The sequence below is a fragment of the Mustelus asterias genome, chromosome 11, assembly GCF_964213995.1.
Source record: "Mustelus asterias chromosome 11, sMusAst1.hap1.1, whole genome shotgun sequence".
NCBI lineage: Eukaryota > Metazoa > Chordata > Chondrichthyes > Carcharhiniformes > Triakidae > Mustelus > Mustelus asterias.
In genome coordinates this window covers 45246844-45271402 of record NC_135811.1, presented here as the reverse complement: position 1 = coordinate 45271402, position 24559 = coordinate 45246844, and the positions used below count along the sequence as shown (strand labels likewise).

General features: G+C 39.4%; 1 protein-coding gene across 4 annotated transcripts in view; it reads left to right on the top strand.

Annotated features, from left to right (window-relative positions):
• Positions 1 to 24559, top strand: part of ide (insulin-degrading enzyme) — a 120032-nt gene that overhangs the window by 76121 nt on the left and 19352 nt on the right. For all 4 annotated transcript variants that reach the window (XM_078223520.1, XM_078223518.1, XM_078223517.1 and 1 more), the window contains exons 19-23: positions 6306 to 6417; positions 7969 to 8136; positions 11616 to 11888; positions 16029 to 16090; positions 24333 to 24405. In XM_078223520.1, the coding sequence (XP_078079646.1) occupies positions 6306 to 6417; positions 7969 to 8136; positions 11616 to 11888; positions 16029 to 16090; positions 24333 to 24405 (688 nt within the window). The remainder of the gene's footprint in view (positions 1 to 6305; positions 6418 to 7968; positions 8137 to 11615; positions 11889 to 16028; positions 16091 to 24332; positions 24406 to 24559) is intronic.

Genomic DNA, 24559 nt, shown 5'->3' with positions numbered 1-24559 from the left:
AGGACATACAGAAGTCTTACAGTATCCTGTTGGGACAGGAATTTACTTTGCATGCAATATTTTCTATTTTATAGGTGCCTAAACCAGTAATAAAATAGGACCTTTGGTGTTAATACTGTTCATTATTATACTATATATTAGCTTGGTTGCTGATTAAAACCAACAAAGCTGTAAAATAAGCACTTGTAGAGCACACCACTGGAAGAGATGTTGATAACCTGCATCTCTGGCAGCATCACCTCTGACAGTGAAATCCCCACTTACCTTGTCAAATGTCCACCCTTTGGTGTAGTAGGTTGAGAACATGCGCAGTAACTATTTTTTTTTCCCAAGGACCACGGTGTCTCAGTAGTTAGCACTGCTGCCTCTCAGCACCAGGGACCTGGGTTCAATTCCGGACCTGGGTTCAATTCCAGCCTCGGGTCACTGCATGGAGTTTGCACGTTCTCCTCATGTCTGCGTGGGTTTCCTCCGGGTGCTCCAGTTTCCTCCCACAGTCCAAAAATGTGCGGGTTAGGTTGATTGGCCATGCTAAATTGGCCCTAGTGTCGGGGATTAGCAGGGTGGATGTGTGGGAATAGGGCCTGGGTGGGATTGTGATTGGTGTGGATTTGATGGGCTGCATGGCTTCCTTCTGCACTATAGGGATTCTATGATTCTAACATTTGAACAAAAGCAAAATAGAAAACAGATTGCTCACCTAATGCGACAGAGGAAAGAGGCTTCTCTGGAAAAAGGCAACGCCAATTTTGTCCAACTCACTGCTGTATCTAGTATCCATACTATCATTAGACTCTATCCATGCAGTCTTCTGATGGAATCTTCATATAATTGACAAAATGTAAGATATTCATCCTTTCTTAACTCCCCCTGGACAAGGAATGGTGGGAATGGTTCCATCATGTTTGAATGGGTGGGCAAGGTGGATTGCTTTTTAACGTGTTCTGCATCATTTTGAGGCTCATGCCTCATTTACATGCCACTGGTGAGCCAAGCACTTCTGCAATTTGCTGATTGGTGGAAGACAATTTTTCCTGCTTCCATTTTGGAGCCAGAGTTGTTGTTTAGGCCCAAGAGGTGTGTGCATTCCTTCCTTTTCAGATTGTTCAGTGTCTGCTGCACATTGTTCACCCGTTTGTACCTTGAAATTGTCGTCCGGATCTGTGCACCTTGGAGGACCCCACTTTGCATATTACTAGCTTCCTCCTGAAGCAGCAGGTCCTCTAGCATTTCACCCTGACCTCAGGCCCCACCTAAAATGGCAGCAGCCTGGGCACCAATGTTAACAGCATAAGTGACTGAACATTATTTTGAGGCAGTTGGTGTGAGTTAAGATTGGTTCCAAGTTATTTTCCTGTCCTCTACATATATATTCACACCTTCACTAATCAATTTTGACCTTGGTCTCCAAACAGTGTTTTATTTTGCTTCCTTCTCACTACAGTAAACAACCATGTCAACTGTGGAATATTTTATCTCTTTCTAATCCTGTAAATTCTAGTCCCAATTTCAATTGAGGTACTTAAATCCATTTTAAACAAGATCATCTTGGCTGCTTTTCCTTATTCTTTGTGCATATTTTGCTGTTAACAGCCTAATTGGGCTTTTGGTTACTTCTAAGCTAAAATGTCAGTTCACCACTTTTTTGCCTGCTGTTGAGCAAAGCATAAGGTGCTTAAGAAATTGTTCTTTACTCTAGATGTTAAACACAAAGGTGACATTTTACAATTTGCGTATTGACTATCCCTTGCATTTGAAGGAAGTGTTTATCTTTCTCATTTGAAATCCCTTTTAACTATCTTATGAACAAGGCAGTAATAACTTCAATGCTTGCATTACCCAAAACAGGAAGTGTCAGATTTTGAGGACCACTGCAGAGCTGGAAACCGTTTTCAGCAGGACAAACAATTTAACCTAGTACTTTTGCTATTAAACACACTTGTGATTGATAAATGTGATGCAGATGTATCTTTTTAATACTTTTCCAATTCAATCAAATCCAGTCCAATTCAGAGTCTCAACAAGTTGAGACATTTCCGATCCAAGCTGACAAGACAGGGCATGCAATCCTCTACCCTGTCTTGGGCCTGATCTACATGAGCCAAGCTGATTGGAGTAGGCAGACGTCTCCGTGTCTCCCCCCCCCCCCCCCAAGGCTTGATCTCATTTGCATCTTAGCCAAAAGGCCGAGATACTGCTTTTAAAAATTGCTTCATATGAAAATGAAGCCTAAATGCAGCATCCGCATAACTACATAAAGGCCGAGAAGCATGTCAAACATTACCTTGCAATACTGTTGGTCAAAACTATCTGTTACACTCAAATCATCTTGGGTGAGCTAAATCTAGGCATCTCTTCTAAATATCTAGCTATTATCTTAAATTCCTCTTAGTAGCTTTGTGCCTCTAGTATGGAGCTGCAGAAAGAACAATTCCCAAGCAGCAAGATGCATAGACATCTTGAGATGGTACCTTGCAGCAGCCAGAATGGGAGGTGAGCTTTTTATAAATTCCATTCCCCTCCTCCTGCAGTGTCATGTTCTGATCTGCAGAAATCTGCATTGATTTAGTTTCGTGCAGAAATAAACGTGATTTAGTCTGTTGCAAAAGGGTCTGGTCCTCTCTGCTGTGCAGTGCTTTCAGCTTGGATTGGAAGTTAATGGCATTTCTGTAGGGCAGTTCAATTGCATTTAGGTTTGTGAAGGATGGTGTGACATTGTTTACCTTGAATTCATTACTGCCTTTGATCAGTTGTGGCATTTAGTCAAGCAATTTGTGACAATTTGCAACTCTGGAAGCATCACTTTCTTGTGGATTTGTTTGCACACCAGTTACAACTGGCACCTTTAACACGCTATTATTTTTACAGCAAAGCTTGGCTCATTAACTGGTCACTTATCTTCTTGCAGTTTGTGAAATCTTGTTGCATGCCAATTGACTGTGTTGCCCGTTTCTAAATAAAGTGATTATACCTCAAATGTTACATAGGATTTGCAGAAGCCCCCTTAATGCTTTTAATCTTCTATTGGGTCATCCTCTTGTCTTCAAGGAGCCCCTGTGTAATCTTTTCTGATGGATATGACCTCTTGGTTCTGGTGTCTCTTTTTTGCACCTCCAGTGACAGAACCCTTTTTTTTTGTAATATGGAGACTAGTATTACTCGAAGTTTGATCCCACTTAGGTTCTACATATGTAGGACTCTACACCAATTTCCTAGAGTAAGAAAATTTATTGGTTAGGAATAACCAGTGACAAAAAGGACAATCACTAATTTAGAATGCAGATTAAGGAGGCTTATTGGGCAATAAAGATTGATGTTTAATGTTCCAACAGTTGAGGCATGGCATAATGCACAAGTTCGACACTGGTCAGTCTGATCCATGGATCCTGGGGTCTTTTCTTCTTGGCTCTTTGAATCAGGTCTCCTTTGAGATTTTAACTTGGTCATCCCTTTACAGCTTTTAGACTTTAACTCTAGTGGATTCTTTTCCACCCCACCCCACATCTTCCCAGTCTACCGTAACTAATTGAAGCTACCAGTCTACCATAACTGCTGAAGCTGCCCACTTCACAACTGCCTGTTGAGTTTCCCTCTCTGGTGGAAACAGCTTTCAACAGACTGTGGCTTTACCAAAATGACTAAGACTGCAGTTTTACTGATTCTCCCAAGCTAAACTATAACCTATCAAATGATTCCTCAGAGTTAAGTGGTTATATATGTTATCCTTCACTCTCTCTTTAGCCCCTGCAATCTTGTCTAAACTGAGGCAATTCTCAGCCCTGTGGCAGTCACTTTAGTCTCTACGCCTAATACTTGGTTCTTATAGCGACCCTCAATCCTTGTCAAATACCTGTCAATTGGCATTGTCCTATACAAATGTTTATTTCCTAGTAAATGCCATACTCCTAACTCTCCCCTGACACATCTCTCCTGCCCTGCCCTGCCCTGCGTCCTGTAGCAAATACTAACTCTTGGCCAGTGTGAAGACCTCTGTGATGTACCTCCTTTTTTATAGGTCATTTTGCAACTTTTAACCCAAGTATGTGCACCTGGATCATCACAACTAATGACTTCTAACTCAATATTTGCAACCCTTGGCCAATGGGAAGAGCATTCCTAGCACCTACAACAATCTAATCTTGATTTGAATCTCTAACCCTGAAACATTCTAGGCCCAAGGTCATTCTTCTAGCCAATCAGTTTTGTAGTCTTGGCATCCCTTCTAACAGTTAAACTATAACTTGTATCTTTGACCGGAGGCCCTGGAACATCTAGTCCTCAGGCCACCTTCCTGACCAATCGAAATTGTAGCTTTGGCTTCTCTTTACTGTTAACCTAGACTTGCTGGAGCCCAAATGTCATGACTTCAGTTCACTTCCAAAGAACCCAGGTGTTCTCCCTTAGTTATATCACAGTATTGAGCACTTAAAAGATGGTAACTTTAACAGCATACCCTAACAACATACTCAAATTCAGGAGTCATCCTGATGATACAGACAAATTCAGATTTTTAAAATTACTAAGCTGACTCAGTGCAATTTAATAATTTGAACCTTATTATGTACACGTGCAAGTGAGATGAAGTCTAACAAGTTTAACATAACTTCTCTGCTTTTCAATTCTATCCGTCAAGAAATGAACTCAAGTGCTTGTTTTTAAAAAAAATATCCTTTTTAACCTGTAGCACTATTGATTTCTCTGCTCCTCTACTCATTTAGACACTTTCCAAGAAGCACATGGGACCCTCCTCCCTAGCAAAATATACCACCTTCCACTTGTCTATTGAAGTTAATTTGCTAATTCTGCAAGTTTATTAATCTTGTTTTGTATTTTGTCAGTCTGTCTCTGTATTGACTGCAGCACCAATTTGGTGACATCTGCAAATTTTGAATTGGTACTTGCAATTCCAGACCCCAGATTTGTTTTATATAGTGTTTTGTGGAACACTGCGTCCTTTTCCATTCAGAGTAACTACATTTTAACCCTACTTTATTGTTAATTTATTCAACTGGGTATCCATTCTGCTATATGGCTCCTGACTCCTTGTGTTCTAACTGTAATCATGAGATTACTTTTTGGAAATATGAAAGGTAATACTGTTGACATAATTTTATCTACCCTTTCTGCGACTTCAAAGATTTCAATAAGATTGGATAAGCCCAACTTTGCCTTGTGAAGTCCATGCTGACTACGTTCTTGTTTTTTCAATTTCTAGGGGGTGGGACATAAATGCTACCCGACACCAGCAGGCAGATTTGAATTGGGTGGGATGTTAAATATGAATTTCAATCCTAATCTGCCCATTTCCAGTTTTTACGAGGCAAACCAGAGAACAGGAAACCTAACCATTCACAGGCGGCAAGTTGGCAATTTAAAATATTACAATGAGGTTGTTTCAATCATGCAACCACCAGTTCAAGTTTAGCCCTCGCCAGCCAAACTTTTTGGGCCTCTGGAAAATCCAACAGACAAAGGGAGATAGACCAACTGCTGGATCCAGTATATCTCCTTCACTAACTCCCATGATCAGACAGCATCTTTTCCAGTCCCTTCCTGTCTCCTTGATGAAGCCTCCAAACCCCACACAATCCTTCCAGTCTCCTCGGTGCAGCATCAGTGCTCTCTCAACCTCCCTGAATGTTGCCTGGCTCTGTTCACCCTTTGCTCCACCAGACCTGATTTCTTGGCTGCAGCCTGGCGTTGAAGGCCTACCTACCCATTAACAAGTCCAGCTCAATCTGACTGGCTGTGACAAATTGAGACACGAAGGCCAGTCCTGCTTAGCCACTAAATTTGCAGAACCTTCATTCTTCCAGATTTCTCAGCCACAAGTCAGCCCTCTCCGCTTCAGGTTAATATCCCAGCCCTTGATTTTTTTTTTGCATCTTTCAGTAAGGACTCCATTATCTTTCTTTAAAACCAACATTGAACTATTTAGTCCATAGGTTGATTAACCTCTTGCATCGCTCTTTTTAAATATAGGAATCACAAAGTGCTTTGGTATGTCTTGAGGATGTGAAAGGTGCAACTTTTTTTCTTCTCTCTTGCCCCACTTTTTCTCATTCGCGCTAAAATGCTTGCTAACTTTTGAATCTTCAGTTCTGGTGTAGAGTATACATCTGAAATGTCAGAAACCAATTTTTTATTTTTATAGATGCTTACTGATGTGCTGTACCTTTCCAGCATTTTCTGGTTTTATTTTAGTTTGTATAGGCAAAATTAACATCAGTTAGATATGTACAATTTAAAGGTGTTCGCTTTTCACTTTAATATTTTAACATTTTAATGTGTTCCCTCCATTCTAGGCTTCTTTGAGTATTATACAGATGGTCGAAGACACCCTGATTCAGCATGCTCATACTAAACCTCTTCTTCCCAGTCAGCTTACCCGATATAGAGAGGTGCAGCTTCCTGATCGTAAGTTAAGTTTGCACTCTTTTTTTTGCTTTTTTTCTTGACCATTTGTGATGTTTTGAGATTCCATCTTGATCCATTTATGGAAATTGAACTGAGACTATATTGAAACTAAGGCATTGGAGCAAGACTTCAGAATGATGCCCAATTAAAAGACCTAATGCAGGATACGGCTTTAATATAATTTTATACTAGTTATTCCAACACACTTATAAAATTATACCAAAAACACAAGTGAAAATAATCAGCCAATATTGGCTTGCATTTCATAGTTCACACCGAATATAGCAAAATCAAACAATTGATGCAAGCAAAAATCAGTGGTTACCAAAGATTGGACAATGAATAAATTAGCAGTAATGCTATACAATGATTAAGGTTGTGCTGTTGTTGTTCACATTTGCAGCAGGAGCAATGTATTGCTAACATTGTCATTGTAAGTATCTACTTTATTAAAACAATGCATTCCTGATGAGGCACTTGTCTACATTAGTTTTATTTTGTAATCCTGCAATTTATTCACCATAAAGCTATATTTCTCAAACACAACTATCATACAGTGTCCATAATTTAGGTCCCTGGAAAGGCCCAAAAGTTTCAACATGGTGAGGGGAAAAATAAATTTGGGATCTTTTGTAAGTAACCTTTACAAACAGAACAAGTGTTTGGCTCAAAGAACCTGTCCTTTATTTCTTTGAACCTCAATTTGCAGATGTAGTATTTGCATTTAGCTATGCAGTTCGCCTGGTTAATTAGTTAGAGACCTTGGTGTGCAAGTTTAAAAGTATAATTTTGCACTAATTTCTGGAATATAATATCAAACTCAGAACCATAAAAGCAAGTGAAGATCAAAGTCTTTATACCACTCCAATATTTAATGGCATCTTTTACTAATGTACATTGAGACTCATGGATTAATTATACATTGTGTCATTTCAAAGTCAAAAGCAGAATGTTTTGAATGCTGTTTCATATTTCTTAATGCCTATCTGAATTAAACTGCACAACAGGATATGGCTGTAAAATAGATGCCAATGAATAGATTCTTCAAGCTTATTTTAGGAGACTATTCTGAATGAGTTTATTAGCTCATCCTGTTTTCATTTCAGATACAAACATATTTAAGCTGAGTGTTCTTGGTTGCTAGGGCATTGAGAATAACATTTAGGATTCAGCATTTGTAAATCGAGCTGAAATAAAATTGATAAGTCTAATTTTCAAAGTTTTCCTTTCTGCTTTAATTCCTGCAAGCCATCAATGGTATCAATATTGTATAATTCTAAAAATAGCAATATTTCAGATTGCCTTGTAAGACGAGCCTAATTACACACTTTGTTTTTAGCTTGCTCGGAAGAAAGCTGATTAAAAGAGATGTATTGTTTCAGTCTGTTGCTAATTGGTACTCTTTCTTGAGAAAGATTGCTGATGACAGTTTGAATTAGCTGTAAGTCTATTCATCAGGGTTGCAATAAAGTAATTTCCTATCACTAAGATGCTGAGAGAACAGGTGTGTTTCTGTACATAACCTAGTGATTGTTTTTGCCCTGTATATAGGAGGATGGTTTGTGTACCAGCAAAGGAATGAGGTGCACAACAACTGTGGAATTGAGATCTACTACCAGACAGACATGCAGAACACACATGAAAATGTGTTACTGGAGCTTTTTTGTCAAATCATATCGGAGCCATGTTTCAACACACTGCGGACCAAAGAACAGTTGGGTAGGTCAAGTACCTTCATTTGCAAGATCAAAATGATGAGTAGTTCAATGAGCATTATGGTTTAATTGTATGTGGTCACTTAATTTATTTGAAAATCTTTGAATTTTTACATTTTGTAGAAAATAATTTTTTGATCTGTCAGCCATCCAGTTCTATCAGTGATTGACAGATATCTACACACAGTTCAGTATAATGAAGTGTTAAATATGTTCTGTTGTAGCTTTGATTTCCATGCGTTTAAACTGTTGGTTAAGCAATACTAACTGCTGACAGTAAAAAAAAATTGATTGGACTTTAAGCTCATGTTAAAAATTAAAGTGGTGATATTCCTAATTTGTATGTGATGTAAAAGCAAAGTAAGGAGCATATACTCCAAATAAATATCTATTTATATTTTCTAAATCCAAGTTGATTTCATAATTACATCATGAACAGGAAAAATAATTAAGTGTAAAATAATAACATTTACATATATTTTCCGAAGTCTTCTATTGATGCAACATTAAATTCTGGAGCAGTGTGTTGGAATTACAGTTTCAACACTTTTAATCTTAACTAGTTGAACTCTAAGAAGTTAGAGGAGATGTGGAGAGAAGCAGAAGTGATAGCAGGGGAGTAAATACAGGGAAATCATCCGAGTCTGGTGAGGCCAAATCTTCCTCCTCCCCAGAGCCGAAATCCCAATTGTGTGAGGTGGGTTAAACTTGTTTCCCATCACCCATCTAATACTAAAAAGGGAGAAGACTGGTTTGAGGTTGCAATAAAGGTTTCCTTGCTAGAGTCCAGAAATTCCCTACCTGGTGAAAGAGCTGGAAAAGATATCCTCACCTGGGCTCTAGCAAAAGTTTAAAAAAAAGGGTGGTAAGCGTCGTCTTTTTGCATGATGTTTGGGAATAGCTAGAAAGTACACACTGTGCCATCATTTGAAGATGGTCCCCAAAAGGAAGCATCTGACATGGAGGCAGGAATGCTGAGGGCATAGACTCAACATTGGGTGTTTCCACTTCAATGGAACTCAGCAAAATGTTGGGAGGCAATTATGCCTGGTGAGATGAGGTGTCCAGCCTCTAGTAGAGCACAAATCAGGGGCATCCAGGCTGAGTGAAGCCCTGGATCCCCAGAGATTGACGGTAGTTTTACTTTGAAGCAACACCAGACTGAACATTTAATGTCATTTTGGGATGTTGATTGGGATTGATGGAAAATAGTGCATGCTCAATTGTAACCCCAAACTGACTAAAGACCTTATTCCTCTAAGTTTTTTCCTGACTGCACTCTTTCCTCTTTTCCACCCCATACACCCCATGAACTTCTGTAATCTTGCACACAATTCACAGTTGAATTCTCTCTTTTAAAACTAAGATAGCTATAGTATAGGAAAATTTGTGAATGAGAATATATTCATTTAGTTTCAGGAGAAACAGCTGTAAGGGGGAGGATAGCAAAACATTATCCTAGTTCTGCGGAGCACATTCATGTCCCAATCCAGAGGTTTGGTTCACCAAAAATGACTCCATGGGAAGCCCTCACTGATGATCCCTTTTGGGTTCTGCCTGTGTATAAACTTGGGCTGTTTGGCCAGTACTTGCACAAATTTTTACCCTGATTTATTTAGAGCTGTTCCTCACAGACTTTAAAGACTGCTTATTAGTGTAGCTCTTTAAATCAGTGTCAAAACACATTGCACCTGTGGCTCTGCACACCACGCTCCACCCACCCTTCCTTGCCCACGGTGGTGGTGCTTCTAAGAGTATCCCATGCATACTGAAGATTGTACCTATACCATGCTGCACTGGCCAAATTCAAGCTTGACAGCAAAAATTACATTTTGACTGCGGGTGGTAGCTATCAGTGCAAAGAAAATGAGAAATAGAATTTTATTAAACAATAAATGCATAACCAATTTCTACAATGGAGGGAGAGGCCAAGATAGTAACAGTTAATTGGAATCTTCAAGAATGTCAGTCAGGAACTTATTAGATTTAATGTTTCAAGGTAAAGTCACAGGTGCGTGACTCAAGTCTCCCAGACATTTTGTTTTAATATCACAAGATAAAAACCAAATAGGCGAAGAAGTCGCAGTCACATTGTTAGAATTTTCCAAAGCTTTCATGCTTCATGAATTGTGTTTTTTGGTTCAGAAAACTGCAAATGTAATTCCATTATTTAAGAAAAGGAGAAATGTGAAGCTGCAGACCTGTCCATTTAATCCCAGTTGTGAAGGGGTTACTGGAATTTATCATCAGGGGCAAAGTGACTAAGCAAGATAAATATATGACCTGACCAAAGAGGCATCTCATTGTTTTTTTTTGAGGTTGGTAACATGGTGGGAAGAGAGTTGTTGGCTCTACAGATTCAAGTTGGCATTTGATAAGATTCTACATTTGTGATTATTAACAAAAATTAGAAGTGTGCAGATATGGAGTTAACTTTGTTATATGGGTTGGGTAACTGGTTGGAAGGAATAAAGGGAATCCTGCTGATTGGTAAATGTAACCAGTGGTTCTCTCCAGGCATCTGTACCATGGCCTCAGCTTTTCATCACATTTATCAATGACCTGGATGAAGAGAAGGAGAGTTGTATGTCTTTTTTTTGCAAATTTGCAGTTGACACTTAAGGAGGCAGTGTAAACAGTGCAATTAGGAACAGGAAGTTACAAAAGTATACAGATAGCCTAAGGAATTGGGCGAAACTGGTTGTTTCCCTAGCTGGGAATCTAGAACACAGCATTATAGCGTAAGGAGTCGATCATTTTGGAATGTGGAGGAGAAACAATTTTCACTCTGAAGGTTGTGACTGGAGTAGAGGATTCCCCAGAGGGTTATGCATACTCTACAGTTGAGTATATTCGAGGCTGAGATCAATAGATTTTTGATCTGTGAGTCAAGGGATGTGAGGAGAGGGCAAGAAAGTGGAGTTGAGATAGAAGATCAACCATGATCGTATTGAATGGCAGGGCAGGCTCCAGGGAAAAATGGTCTGCTCCTATCTCAATATTTTTTTCTCACAAACAATAATGGAAATTTGTGACTCTCTTAAAAAGTTTTGGATGTTGGGGAGATTAAATTTTTCAAGACTGAGATTGATACTTTTATGAGGTAAGTGTATTGAGGGACATGGAATTGGGTGGTCAAATGGATTTCACTTTCACCTCAGCCATAGCTTAATAGAGTGGTGGGACGGGTTTGAGGGGATGACCTAACTCTGCCTATGTATTCCTACCCGCTTCATTATTTGCACTAGATTTGGGTAGCTATCTGGAAATGCATATATTTGAGTTTGTACAGCCAACTACAAAAATGTTTCAGCATGAATTATATCATCTTTTGTGTTTTATGTTTTGAATGTTGTAGAGAACTGTTCAACTCATTTAATCTAGGCACAACTTTATATAATCAGCAACTACTGATTCTTCTATCTAAACAATCGTTTTACTTAACAATTGCACTTAGTTGTAGCCTCCTTTCTCTCATGGTAGGTTACATCGTATTTAGTGGTCCACGGCGAGCAAATGGTGTACAAGGACTTCGTTTCATCATTCAGTCAGAAAGAACACCCAGCTACTTGGAAAGCAGGGTGGAAGCTTTTCTGAAAACAATGGAAAAGCATATAAAGGAAATGACAGAGGAGGCATTTCAAAAGCATCTTCAGGCTCTAGCAATAAGACGACTTGACAAACCAAAGAAACTCACGGCTGAGTGCGCCAAGCACTGGAGTGAGATAATCTCTCAGCAGTACAACTTTGACCGAGGTATGCTGAAATAAATAAATGTTAAGAATTTCTGACTATTACTAACGTTGCCCTAACCCCTATACAACCTTGTTTTTGGGATTCTGATAATCACAAAATTGGGTGATTTACATGAAATGTGCATAGTTTCCTTTCTTGAAACCAGAAAACAAAAATTACCTATTGTTTTGCAATTTATATGAAGTTTCTTCCCATGTCCCCTACATTGCTATAGACAAAAGAAAAGGCAGATGTTCTTTTCCCTCAGGCCTTTGCTAATCTTTCTTTGTAGCCTGCAGAAAGCGTGGGAATGCTGTGGAGTGATGGCTCATCAGGTTTATTTGGCTTGTGATGAGATACTTGGCTTTCTCCAGAGGAAAAAGCCAAGATTTGGGAAGTATGGTCATAAATTATATTTGGTCATGGCATTGGGCCAACATTATAATTATTTAATACTGCTAGAACACAGCAGCTGTCAGGTTGTAAATTGATTTTGTACAATTTTGATCCATGATTCCTATGATGTATTCAATCTTGAGTTGCATGGGAGAGGCAATGAATGGAGATGAGCCATCCATTTGGGGAACTGCAATATTGGTCAAATGAGCTAAGACTGATTGCTGGCTGTAGATCATTAATTGTAGAAGTGAGGAGAATGGCATCTGCTTAAATACAGTTCAGAGGCCCTGGAGTTCACCAAAACTGCTGAGTTCATCTCAAAATATCTTGGCTCCTCTGATATGGATAAATGTACTCCTCCTTGGCACTAAAATGACATTCCTGCTGAATTGGCAGTTGTTGGTTGGGAGCATGTCCAGGTGCTCTTCACTTAGCTGAATTTAATGAGTTCTCACATGGTCTGCAGCAGAGAAATGGGCCATTTGCTCCGATTGGTTTATGCTCAACATGTCTCCTCCACACCATCTCACCCTATCAGCATGTTCTATTTTTCTGCCTCGTGTTTATCTGGTTTCTTTCACATTCATTTTTGCTATCCACCCCATCACTTCTTGTGGTAACACATTCCACATCCTTGCCAGTCTTCATATGAAGATGTTCCTCCAGAAACTGCAATGGCATTTATTGGTAACTGTTTTACAACTTATGATCTCTAGTTTTGGACTCACTAACATGTGGAACAGGTTCTTTACATCTCAAACCCTTTTGTTATCTTTAAAAACTTCTTGTATGACAATCTCTCAACCCTTTTATAAAAAGGAAAGAGCCTGTTTAGATTTTAAAGATGTGTTGTAGATTGCTGGGTCAGCTTATAGACCACATAGTGGCCCCACGAAATTCATGTTTAGATCTATACTTGGCATATTAGTCAAGGCAGTCTGCCATTTTGCTTGTTTTGGACTATGCTTACATTTGTAATTAGCCTAGATTTCTCAGCTCAGAAATTCATGCTTGGGGTGAAACCTGCCTTTTCGGTCAGTGCATGTTACCATACAGGCAATATGGGTTGTGTGCTGAAAATGATGTGTGGGAGTTTTAAGACGCCCCCATGTAGCATGACAACAGAACTGAAATGGTCCTTCTGCAAAAAGATTGAAGTATAAAGCAAGTTTCAAGCTAAAAGTGATCACATTTGCTGACTCGTCAAACAACTGCTGCAGCACAGACAGTATTAGTGAAAAACTGATAAAAGGAACCTACTTTGAAGAAAATGCCAAGAACAAATGCACCTTGAGAACAGAGCCCAGCCACTAGCTTGATCTTGGGAAGGATGCATCAGAATTCACCCTCAAAAATAATCAATGTTTAAGACATTGTCAGAAATGCAGTACATATATACGCACTTCTGTGGGCCAAATCAAACCCTGAGCCCTACCAAGACTTCATAGCAACAGCTAGTTAGTGTTGCTGCTTTATGGAATTAAAATGTCCATGTTACAGCAGAAGACCAAGATTGCTGCGAGATTATTAAAATTAGTGGTTTCCAGCATCCAAAACACAAGTACCCACAGTACCCACCAGCAACATGGATGAAATATCCATGATTTTGGATATGCCCAGCAACTTAACTGTGGAGTGGAAAGATTCAGACACTGTTCTAGTGAAATTCACAGGATGTGAAAAGATAGGATTCAGTAATAGCCCGCGGACAGAACAAAATTAAAGCCTATGGTAATCAGTAAACTTTAAATTATACTGAATATTAGCTGATTGTGAGTGCCCATGACAGTGACTAGATAGTTAAGGATGGGATTAAGTTGTAGATAGTGTGTAGAACAGACACTGGTAGCCTCTGTAAAGAATGCACCTTATTAGTTTGGGGCATGTTCAGATACCCTATCATGAGACACTTGCAAATAAGTAAGACCTATATTGCAGTTACATTGGGGAGGGAGGAGGGTGGATTAGTGTCTTGCTTCAACCTTTGGATGTATGCATCAACAAGCTATGTTTACGCTGAAAGGAATAGGTGAATAATTGACAAAGAAAAAGCAAGAAAACCTTCAACTAAAGTGGAAACATTAATGCTTGAGGTTGAGATAATGGAAACTTGATGTTCTGGGTGGTTTGTCAGATGCTGAAGGCAATAGATTTCATAAGTTAATCACACACGCACACCGGCCTAAGTAACCGTACCTACGCAAATCCGGTAGGTTCAAGGGTCGCTCCTGACACTTGTAGTCCTGGGAACTAAAAGGGAGTCCTCTCTCCTGTCTGGTTTACTGTCCCCATATCAGTGAAGGCTTCATTGAAGCTAGAAGCTGAATCCTTCTATTCTTTTCAAATGCCTTGGTAGCTTGTAGCTGCCTGCCCTGCCCCTGATAACAGGGTGTATGCTCTGTACTTCATTGGTCCAAAAGAATGTGGTTTATCTAATTAAACTTCTTCCCCCATTATGCCAAGGGGTAAATTGCTTTTTGGCCCAAGTTCACAAGAAAATACAAAAATACAGTTTAAATCTATAATACTTGTTCAAAAATGATTGTATATGTGCTTATACAGACAGTACCTTTATATAATATATGTGAGGCACATTGTGATACCTTTGGTGTGTATATAAGGCATACTGTGGTCCCTATTTTAAACTAATCTACTTTATTTTAATTTCAAAAAACAGGGGTTTCTGTACCCCCTGCTACAAATGGTGTTATTAACCTGTGCTCTTTTTAGTTGTTTGTACGTCTGTTCTTTTGCTTCACCACCCCATTTGATGGCCTCATTCCTCCTACAAAAAGTACCCCTCAAATTTATATTAAAATTCATTTGATAATTGTACATCTACTTTGCAAATTTATTAATTATTGTCTTGTATCTTATTGCAATAATAATAGCCCCCAATTGGATAGCAACTTTAAACTTTGAAATCGCACTTCAACTGGATGGCATGGACAAGTTGGGCCAAAGGGCCTGTTCACATGCTGTAAACCTCTGTAATTCCTGAGCCCAAGTTGATTAATCATGGTCCCAGCACCAATTGCTGTGGAACACCACTTCCTGTATTTAACCCCTACTCTCTGCTATTGGCTGCCTACTCCACAAGCTTCTTGTTTGGCTTACAGTACAGAACATTCTGTTATTGAGAAGGAAATATTAATACAAGCCTATTTTAGCAAAGAAATGTGATGCGTCATTTCATTTGTTGTAATAATTGAGGAGGTTGAGTCTACATCACAGACTGGACTCTCTCCACCTTACTGATGGTTAGGATGAATGAAACAAAGCAAAAGGTGTAGTCTATGAAAATGAAAAATATAGCCTCCAAGACCAGCAAAATACTTCACTTCTGTGAAGTTGACTGAAATCTCTAGTTGTATGAAACCAAATTTCTTTTAAAGGAAAAGATTAATGTATTCTATAATATGTATCCTTACTTCATTTGGAACGACTGATTGTAATACGGAATTTTTGGTAAAATTTTATCAGGCTTTAAAGTTACTAAACTGTAACCTGAACATAAGGCTAGTGCAAAACATATCAATATGCTTGAAAATCTGTGGTTTGTTGTGCCTCCTTACTTAATACATAAAAGTTACTCAATTTATAATTGGTGAGGCAAATTTTAATTGAAGCATCTATGTAAGTAGTTATCATGACTAAAGCACAATTAAACTAATAGGCTGAAAAGGCCTTCTGTGACATCCAAATGTTCAGATATTTGGTATTGAAATGTATCCTAAATGAATGCTTGTATTATAATTACAGATAACATTGAAGTAGCACACCTGAAGAAGCTGACTAAAGAAGATATAGTAAATTTTTGCAAAGTAAGTTTTATATTTTTGTAACCAACTAGTGTTATAAAGCTGAGGAGTTGTAAATATTTTATTGACATTCTCTATACATCTCAGGAGCTTGTCTCCTGTCCTGTAAGTTGCGTGGCCAACTTGGAACCCTGATGTTGAAATAGTGTTACGGGCATGATTAGCTGTTTGCACATTCTATTAGAAGACATCTGGTTATTTCTTTTGGTTTTCCCCAATCTGTCCTTTGTTGTACAAGTTATCTCACGACTACTGGACCTGGCTTTAAAGACATGTATGTTACACATATGTGTTGTGTTCTGTTGAGCTTTGTATTTGTAAAACCCAATTCCTTTTGGAACAAAATGTGAAAATGTTTGTTGCATATCAAAAGGTAAACCAATAATAGGATAATTAAGTCCTGCAGAAGTATTTAAACCTTGTAAAGGATGCTACAGCCCTCTGATAACAATAATTTATATCAAAGGACTTGCCTACAGATCATGAATAAATATTCTCCAAGCACTTAGTATAGTTCTGTCCATGAGATATCTGCCTGAAACTTGATAATTGTAATGCAAAAATTACAAATGATTGATTTGTTTTTATGGTGAAATAATGTTTAAATAGTAAGGCTTTGCAGATAGTAGAGTAACTTGAATAATAACCATGTTCTATAGACCCACAGAGGGTTCCTTCTGCCTGATCTGTCTAAACTACAGCATTACTTCTTTCCACTTTATAGTTAGTTCCCCAAGTTTTCAACATTATAGGATCGTGAAGATATTCTTAAGGCATCATCTAACATGTTTACCACAACCTGCAACACTTATGATAACTTGCCTATTAATTTTACTTTTGACGGTTTTCCAAGGTCACGCTCCCAAGTACCTGGCACTGTTGTTCATTGATCTCTGGGGCTCCTATTTTTATCTCTATATATAAACGATGTTGCATGCTATTGTCCTGTGCAATACCGCTTACTTTGACATTCCAACTATTTGTTTGCTTGCCACTTCTCTTGCTGAACAAATTCCATCTTATCATGCTCCAACACCCATTCTTCTGCCTCTTTCTCTTGCCACCCAACTCTTTCTGCTGCAGATTGGGACCCTAGTCAAGGAGTGCTCCAGGATTCCATACTCCTGTTTGTTGTTGGGAACTAGAATGCAATTTGCTCTCTCTTAAAATCAGTAACCTGCTGAATCTAAGAGCACCAGTTGGTTCCTGTCAACGTTTAAGTTTGTCTGAGCCGATTCAAGGAAGGGGTTGAGGGCTGAGTTGACCAGGGCCAGATTTTGTTTAAAATTGTCTTTATAGTGCAGGACCCTGCAATTATTGTAATTTCCCAGCTGACACCTCTGATGGGTTTCATGGTTTATCCATTGCTGGGGCAGTCCTTTTGAACATATCAAGTACAGCCTGACCACAAGTATCATTTCCTGGTCTAGAGGGTGGGTGATTGCTGAAAGTCTTTTAAAAAAAATTCCTTTCCTACTATAATTGAACTTTAAGCCATAATAACCTAATGTGGTCCTTTTAAAAAAAAAAAGATTTTAAAACTTTTGTAGGGGGATGGGAGCATTGTGAAAGCTGACAGTTCCAATTCGTTGGCATCTCAATCATTTTGGCAATTACACATCACATTATTTTCCCTCCATCCCAGTCTTTCCCAAACTGAGTATATTCTCAGTACTCTTGTTTGCCCAAATCCTTTTCCTGGTTTCGTACGCTGACTGTACTGCATTTTCCCATCTCGGTCACTCTGCAGCTTTTGACACAGTCTTACCCTGCCTTCAGCTGTTTAAGGCTTTGCCCTGGAATTGCCTCTATGAAAGACACTGCCTTTCCCCCCTCATTCTCTCCCTCAAAACAAAGCATTTTCTTCTTTGTGTCTTTTTCAGTTTTTTGATGATTTTTTGAGGCACTTGGGGACATCCTCTGAATGGATAGAGTAAAACATTGCTCTTGGATTATGTTGTCCTCCTGAGGGTCAGCCATGTTTCTGCTGCTACACCTGCTTCTGAATCTGAGATTCCAGGTTCAGATCCTGTTCCAGGGCTCAAACAACATCACAAACAGATTATCTGTTCATTGCTGTTTGTGGGAGCTTCCTGTGCTGCTGCCTCTTTTTATATGTAGTATCTATTCAATGCTCAAACATTCTCCCAAGTGTTCCCTTATCCTGAGACTACAGCTCCTAACATAGCTCAGGAACACTAAACAAAATTAGTAAGATATTTTACAAGACATCATTTTAAGAATAGGACCATTAAAGGACCAATCAAATACACCAGTAACAATAGAGAGATGACAAATGTGTTAATTCTTATTTCACTTTTGCCTTCGCAGGTAGATGTGGCATTAAATGATGGATGAGTAATGAGTTAAACTCCTCCTTCAAAGTATATATTTAAAAAACTACATTCAATAACAAATCCAACTCCAAGGATAAAGCCACTGCTCTGGATGGATTTCTTTCATGTATTCTAAAAGAATCAAGGGAAGAGATACGTGAGGCATATTTAATAACATTCGAAGAAGGTGTAGTGCCAAAGGACTGGCAGAAAACTAATGTAATTCCTATATTTGGGAGGGGGGAACAGAATCTGCAAAGAAATGTAGTAATATCTTTTGGGCATCCCCACTAAAGGAGAAAATAGAAGAACATCTAGAAACAAAAGACATACTAAATAGCATGGATTTCAAATGAGCAAATCTAATTTGTGCAGCTTTATTGAATTTTTTGAGGATCTAACGAGGCGTAGACGATAATGCAGTAATTTACTGGACTTTCGGAAGGTTTTCAATGAAATGCCTCAGAATAGACTGAGTAAGGTCAGAGAATGCAGAGTCTGACCAGTAGAATGGATTGCTAGCTGGCTTCAAGACTATTTTGATTTGATTCAATATTGTCACATGTATAGTACACAGTGAAAAGTATTGTTTCTTGCGTGCTATACTGACAAAGCATACCGTACGTAGAGAAGGAAAGGAGAGAATACAGAATGTAGTGTTACGGTCATAGCTAGGGTGTAGAGAAAAATCAACTTCATATATGGTATCTCCATTCAAAAGTCTGGCAGCAGGGAAGAAGCTGTTGAGTCAGTTGGTACGTGATCTCAGACTTTTGTATCCTTTTCCCAACAGAAGAAGGTGGAACTAAGTATGGGGTGCATGGGGTCCTTTATGCTGGCTGCCTTTCTGAGGAATAGATGGAGGACAGGTTTGCATGATAGACTGGGCTTTGTTCACACCCCTTTGTAGTTTTTTGTAGTCTGGGGCAGAGCAGGAGCCATACCAAGCTGTGATGCAACCTAAAAGAATGCTTTCTATGGTGCATCTGTAAAAATTGGTGAGAGTCCTAGTGGACCTGCCAAACTTCCTTAACCTCTCGAGAAAGTCGAGGTGTTGGTGGACTTTCTTAACTGTAGCATCTGCATGGAGGGACCAGGACAGGTGTTGGTGATCTGGACACCTAGAATCTTGAAGCTCTTGACCATTTCCACTTTGTCCCCATTGGTGTAGACAGAGGCATGTCCTCCACCTTGCTTCCTGAAGTCGATGACTATCTTCTTTTTGTTTTGTTGACGTTGAGGGAGAGATTGTCTTCGCATCAGTTCACCAGATTCTCTATCTCTTTCCTGTACTCCGTCTCATCATTGTTTGAGATCTGACAAAGACAAAGCAGGAAGTGGTAGTAATGGGTGTGTTATTCAGCAATTTAGAAGATGGGAACCAGTGTAGCACACGGATCAGTGCTGGGACCGCTGCTGCTTACAATTGATTTGGACTTTGGAATCGAAGACACAATTTCTAAATTGGCAGGTGGCACAAAATTGGAGGGGATAGTTGATATAGATTACAGGAGCATATTAATAAACTTGCGGAAGGGCAAGTATTTGGCAAATGAAGTTCAATGTCAATAAATGAGGTAGTACATTTTGATAGAAAGGGAAGTCTCTTATTACTTGGAAGGTGAGTCTAGGTAGGATAGAGAAACAAAGGGACCTTTAAATATAAATGCAGCAAATCATTAAAAGTTACACCATAGTAAGCAAGAACATTTAAAAGAAACAAACTCGAGGCTTTATTTCTTGAAAAAACATTTGAAAAGTAGGGTAATTATTTTAAACCTGTATCGCTCGTTCTTTACCATACCACACCATCATCCTCCCCAGTGTTTCCACACCCTAGGAATTTCATCTCAAACTTTTTCATCTCCCTACCCTAAGCCTTAACTAGCCAGAGCTTAGCTTGCAGCTTGAAAGCTACTTTTGTAGGTACGCGGCTTTTAGAAGTAAAAAATGGAATGGGTAGACTGAAAAGTCATGACTTTTAATGTCGGTGGGAATATTCAAACCTGAAAATGCCACCAACCTGGTGGCACTAATACTTTGGAATACAAGTCCTAGTTGACTTATCAAATTCCAATAAATCAGTGAGCTAGGTCACATTCTGATTCATCATGAACTCCGATCCTCGGGCATTAAAAGCTCTGCATTTATGTATAGCTGCAATATGCAGTTTACCTTGTACCAAGTTGCAAACCGCAGTTCTCTGAAATACACAAATGTCTTTTGAGGGGAATTTCACTTGGATGGACTGTAAGGTCTTCATGAAACAAAGGTATACCACATTTCTTTTCATGCTTTAAATGAAATGCACATGACATCTGTCATTTTGAACCATGGCCGCATTAGTTACAACAGCTGGTATTTAGCAATTCTGTAAAAAGACCTCTATCATTAATTCAGCGCATAACCTTCGCAGCAAATTTGGTGTTTAATCTAACATGGTTGTCGTGTAGTGTTAATATAATTTTTTGTACACTGACACTACAATATTTTGCCCCAAATGATATAATGGTTTCTAATTTATTCTTATCAGGAAATGGTTTAATATGTATTCAGATGCAAATGTAACAGATTGCACATTAATGAAAGATGAAAATATAAAATATGACTCGAGCTGTTACCTAGCAACAACAGGGATCCTTGACGCAAAATTCGGTTTGAATATACACATTCATGTCTTGGAGCTCATGAGCTTTAGTAAGAAATTAGATGGATTGTGCTTGAATGTAATTCTTTGCTTTGTGTGTCATCAGTGAATAGTGTTGAATTCTTTAAGTCAATCTGTTTTTACAGGGATTAACTTCCACAGTATCTTGTCATCAAAATGTACCCAGTCTGAGTCATAGTAACTGTTGATGTGTCGGCTCTCAATGTCATTTGAATTTTTGTATACCATACTTTCACTGTAAATGCAGCATCACTTACTACTTCCCTTTTTCTTCTACATTTCCTCCTACCCCTACCAAACGTTGCTGCTGTTCACTGCAATAAGCTCGCCTGTACAGCTATTTTGCCAGTTCAACAGAAAGTACTGGCAGATGGAATTGATTTGCTTTTCAAAGATTCACAGCGCATCACTGACTTTGTCCAGTGGTTTATCTACACCCATACTGGATTGTTGCCAGGTCTCATCAATGCAGCAAAGGAGCTGCTCATATTCCCATATGTAGCATTTGAGAATCTGCTATTTGTCACATCCACACTGGTTGTTATTTTGGAGCTTGACTTTGCCAGATGGGCCTACAGTTCTTATGTTGACATTTTTGCAAGATAGTGAGAGTGTGCTTGCCATTTACCCAAAAGATGATACATGTTTATATTAATTCATCAGGCAGAATAACTGATGTCGGGCAGATAAAATGCAGTTGATTATATTGTTCCATTTGTCATTTTTCTAATGTACAAGGCGTGCACAAATATATCACGAAGGTGGGTCATTAAACAATGATTCGAACCTTGCCAAAAGGGCTGGAGTGCATAATTATGGATTGCATAATTAGCCTTTGAATAACTCTGGGCAAGAGCATACTGCAGAATTTCCTCAACACCCAGGATTACAAATAATCTCCATCTTCGTATTTTTGATGCCAGTCACCGATATGAAGTTGAGCAGGAATTATTGTTTCCATTAATGCAAAATTTGAAGTCTCCATTGAGACCGAGTTCCCCTTTCATTTATTCAACACTCTCACATATAAGAATTGCTATAATCCCAGCAGGTGGGCAGCACGGTAGCAGTAGTTCACTACTGCTTCACAGTGCCAGGACCTAGATTTTATTCCGGCTTTGGGGACTGTCTGTCTCTGTGGTGTTTGCATGTTAACCTTGTCTGCATGGATTTCCTCTGGGTGCTCTGGTTTCCTCCCACAGTCCAAAGATGTGCAGATTAAGTAGATTGGCTATGCTAAATTGCCTCTTGATGTACAAAGATGTGTAAGTTAGATGGATTAGCCATGGTACGTGTACAGGGTTATGGGGATAGGGCAGAGGGGAGGGCCTGTTAAGGGGGAAATGGGTGGGGGGGGGGGGGGGGGGGGGGGGAGGTTCTGGTGTCACTCTGCATTCACGATCAGTGGCAGAGAGAGGGAAGGAGACATGGGGGCTGGCCTGGGGACTTCTAGGAGGCCAGTGATGGAGTGGGGAGGAATGGTGGGCTTGCTGTGCTGGCAAGCGATCGGGAGACCGGCAGTGCGGGGCTACTGCACATGCGCTGATCTCTGCGATGATAGATCGGTGCATGCACAATGACCCACTTGGTGCTATGCTGCCAGCCTCTCCAGTGGAAATATGCCCCGCCCATGGATTTTCAGCATGAATCTTTGAGGCAGTACGTGATGCACAGTGTGGGAGATTCATTTTGAAAATCCAGCTGAAAAAAAAACAATAGGAGTTACTCCCGTTTTTACGCGAATTCAGCACTTAGGATTTCTTTTGTGCTGCTGACCCCAAGATCCAAGCCAGTAAGGTGAAAGATAATGAATCCTAATGTTTAGTGTCACAAGTAGGCTTACGTTAACACTGTAATGAAGTTACTGTGAAAATCCCCTAGTTGCCACATTTCAGCACCTGTTCGGATACACTGAGGGAGAATTTAGCACCTAACCAGCATATCTTTCGGACTGTGGGAGGAAACCGGAGCACCCAGAGGAAACACATGCAGACACCGGGAGAACGTGCAAACTGCACACAGTGACCCAAGTTGGGAATCAAACCCGAATCCCTGGCGCTTGAGAGGCAGCAGTGCTAATCACTGTGCCATCCTGGCCACTATGTTTAGTTTTCCCTCTTACATGAGCAATCCTTATGGCTGCATTGCAGATGAACAGAAGATGCTGCACTAATCTATGACCAGGTGAAACTGAATTCAAACAGTGACTCAGACTGATGGTGAGATGAACCTTTTGAGTTGATCTGTAGAAGGCTCATATAGATCCAAAACGTTAACTTTTTTTTCTACAGATGCTGAGTTTATCCAGCATTTTCGGTTTTTATTTGAGTTCATTTGATTGGATGGAGGTTATAACGATGCTTTTTAGAGACAACACGTAACGGAATGGAAAATAAAAAAATCCCTTATAACTAACTAGTGGAAATATATTGGGCCAGATGCTTTGACCTTGCCCACAACTGTGATTCTCTGGTTCCGCTGCAGTGAACGGAGATTTGACCAAGCATCAAATTCTCAGTTGTCACTGGCAGTGGGGCATGAAGAGCTGGAGAATTCCAGCCATGTTTTGATGATGAGGGTTATTTGTACACTTGGGTCTTTAATCAGTAATCTGCTTGGCCCCAAACCAAACAACAAAGTGACACCACACACGCTTGTAATTCATTTCAACCATCTACTATGTTTATCTATTCGTTCATAGGATTTGGGCTTGAACTCAACAAAGTTCCCTCCATGTCTCATATCATCTTGACTTGGAAATGTATATCGACATACCTTCATTGCTGAAAATAGAATTGTGGAACTCCCTACTTGACAGTGTTATGAAGTACCTTCACCACATGTACAACAGAGCTTCAAAAAGGTGTCTCATCCCCACCTTGGGGGCAATATATCTTGGCCTTGCCAGAGATGTCCACATCCTGTGAATGAATAAATTAATCTTGTTATAGACCCTCTGATTAAAAAATTGCAATACGTACTGATATCTAATGACGGGCTTGCATCAGTGTTGACAAAAAATGGTTTTAAGAATGTGGTTTCTTAGTGCCCAATATGCAGACGGTTTTGGCAGAAATAGTGTTGTGCAAACATTTTTTTTCTTGGAGATAATTTATCTCTATCAGTTCAAAGCCCATTTTTGAAGACTTAAATCGGTTTTCGAGCACAGATGAATTCTTTTCACAAAGTTTAAGTTATTTATCATGATGTAACCAGTTATTTAACAGCTTTTTATTTTCAGGAACTCTTGGCTGTTGATGGTTCCAGACGACGCAAAGTCTCCGTACATGTTCTGTCCCGGGATATGGATTCCTGTGAGTATCTTCAATGTTGAAACTTGACTAGTTCATTCGTTGAAATGGTGTTCCAAAATTTTAGAGATTTAAAAACATTGAAAATAAGTGTTTCATTCCAGGTGTGATTCTACATAGAACCTAGAACAGTACAGCACAGAACAGGCCCTTCGGC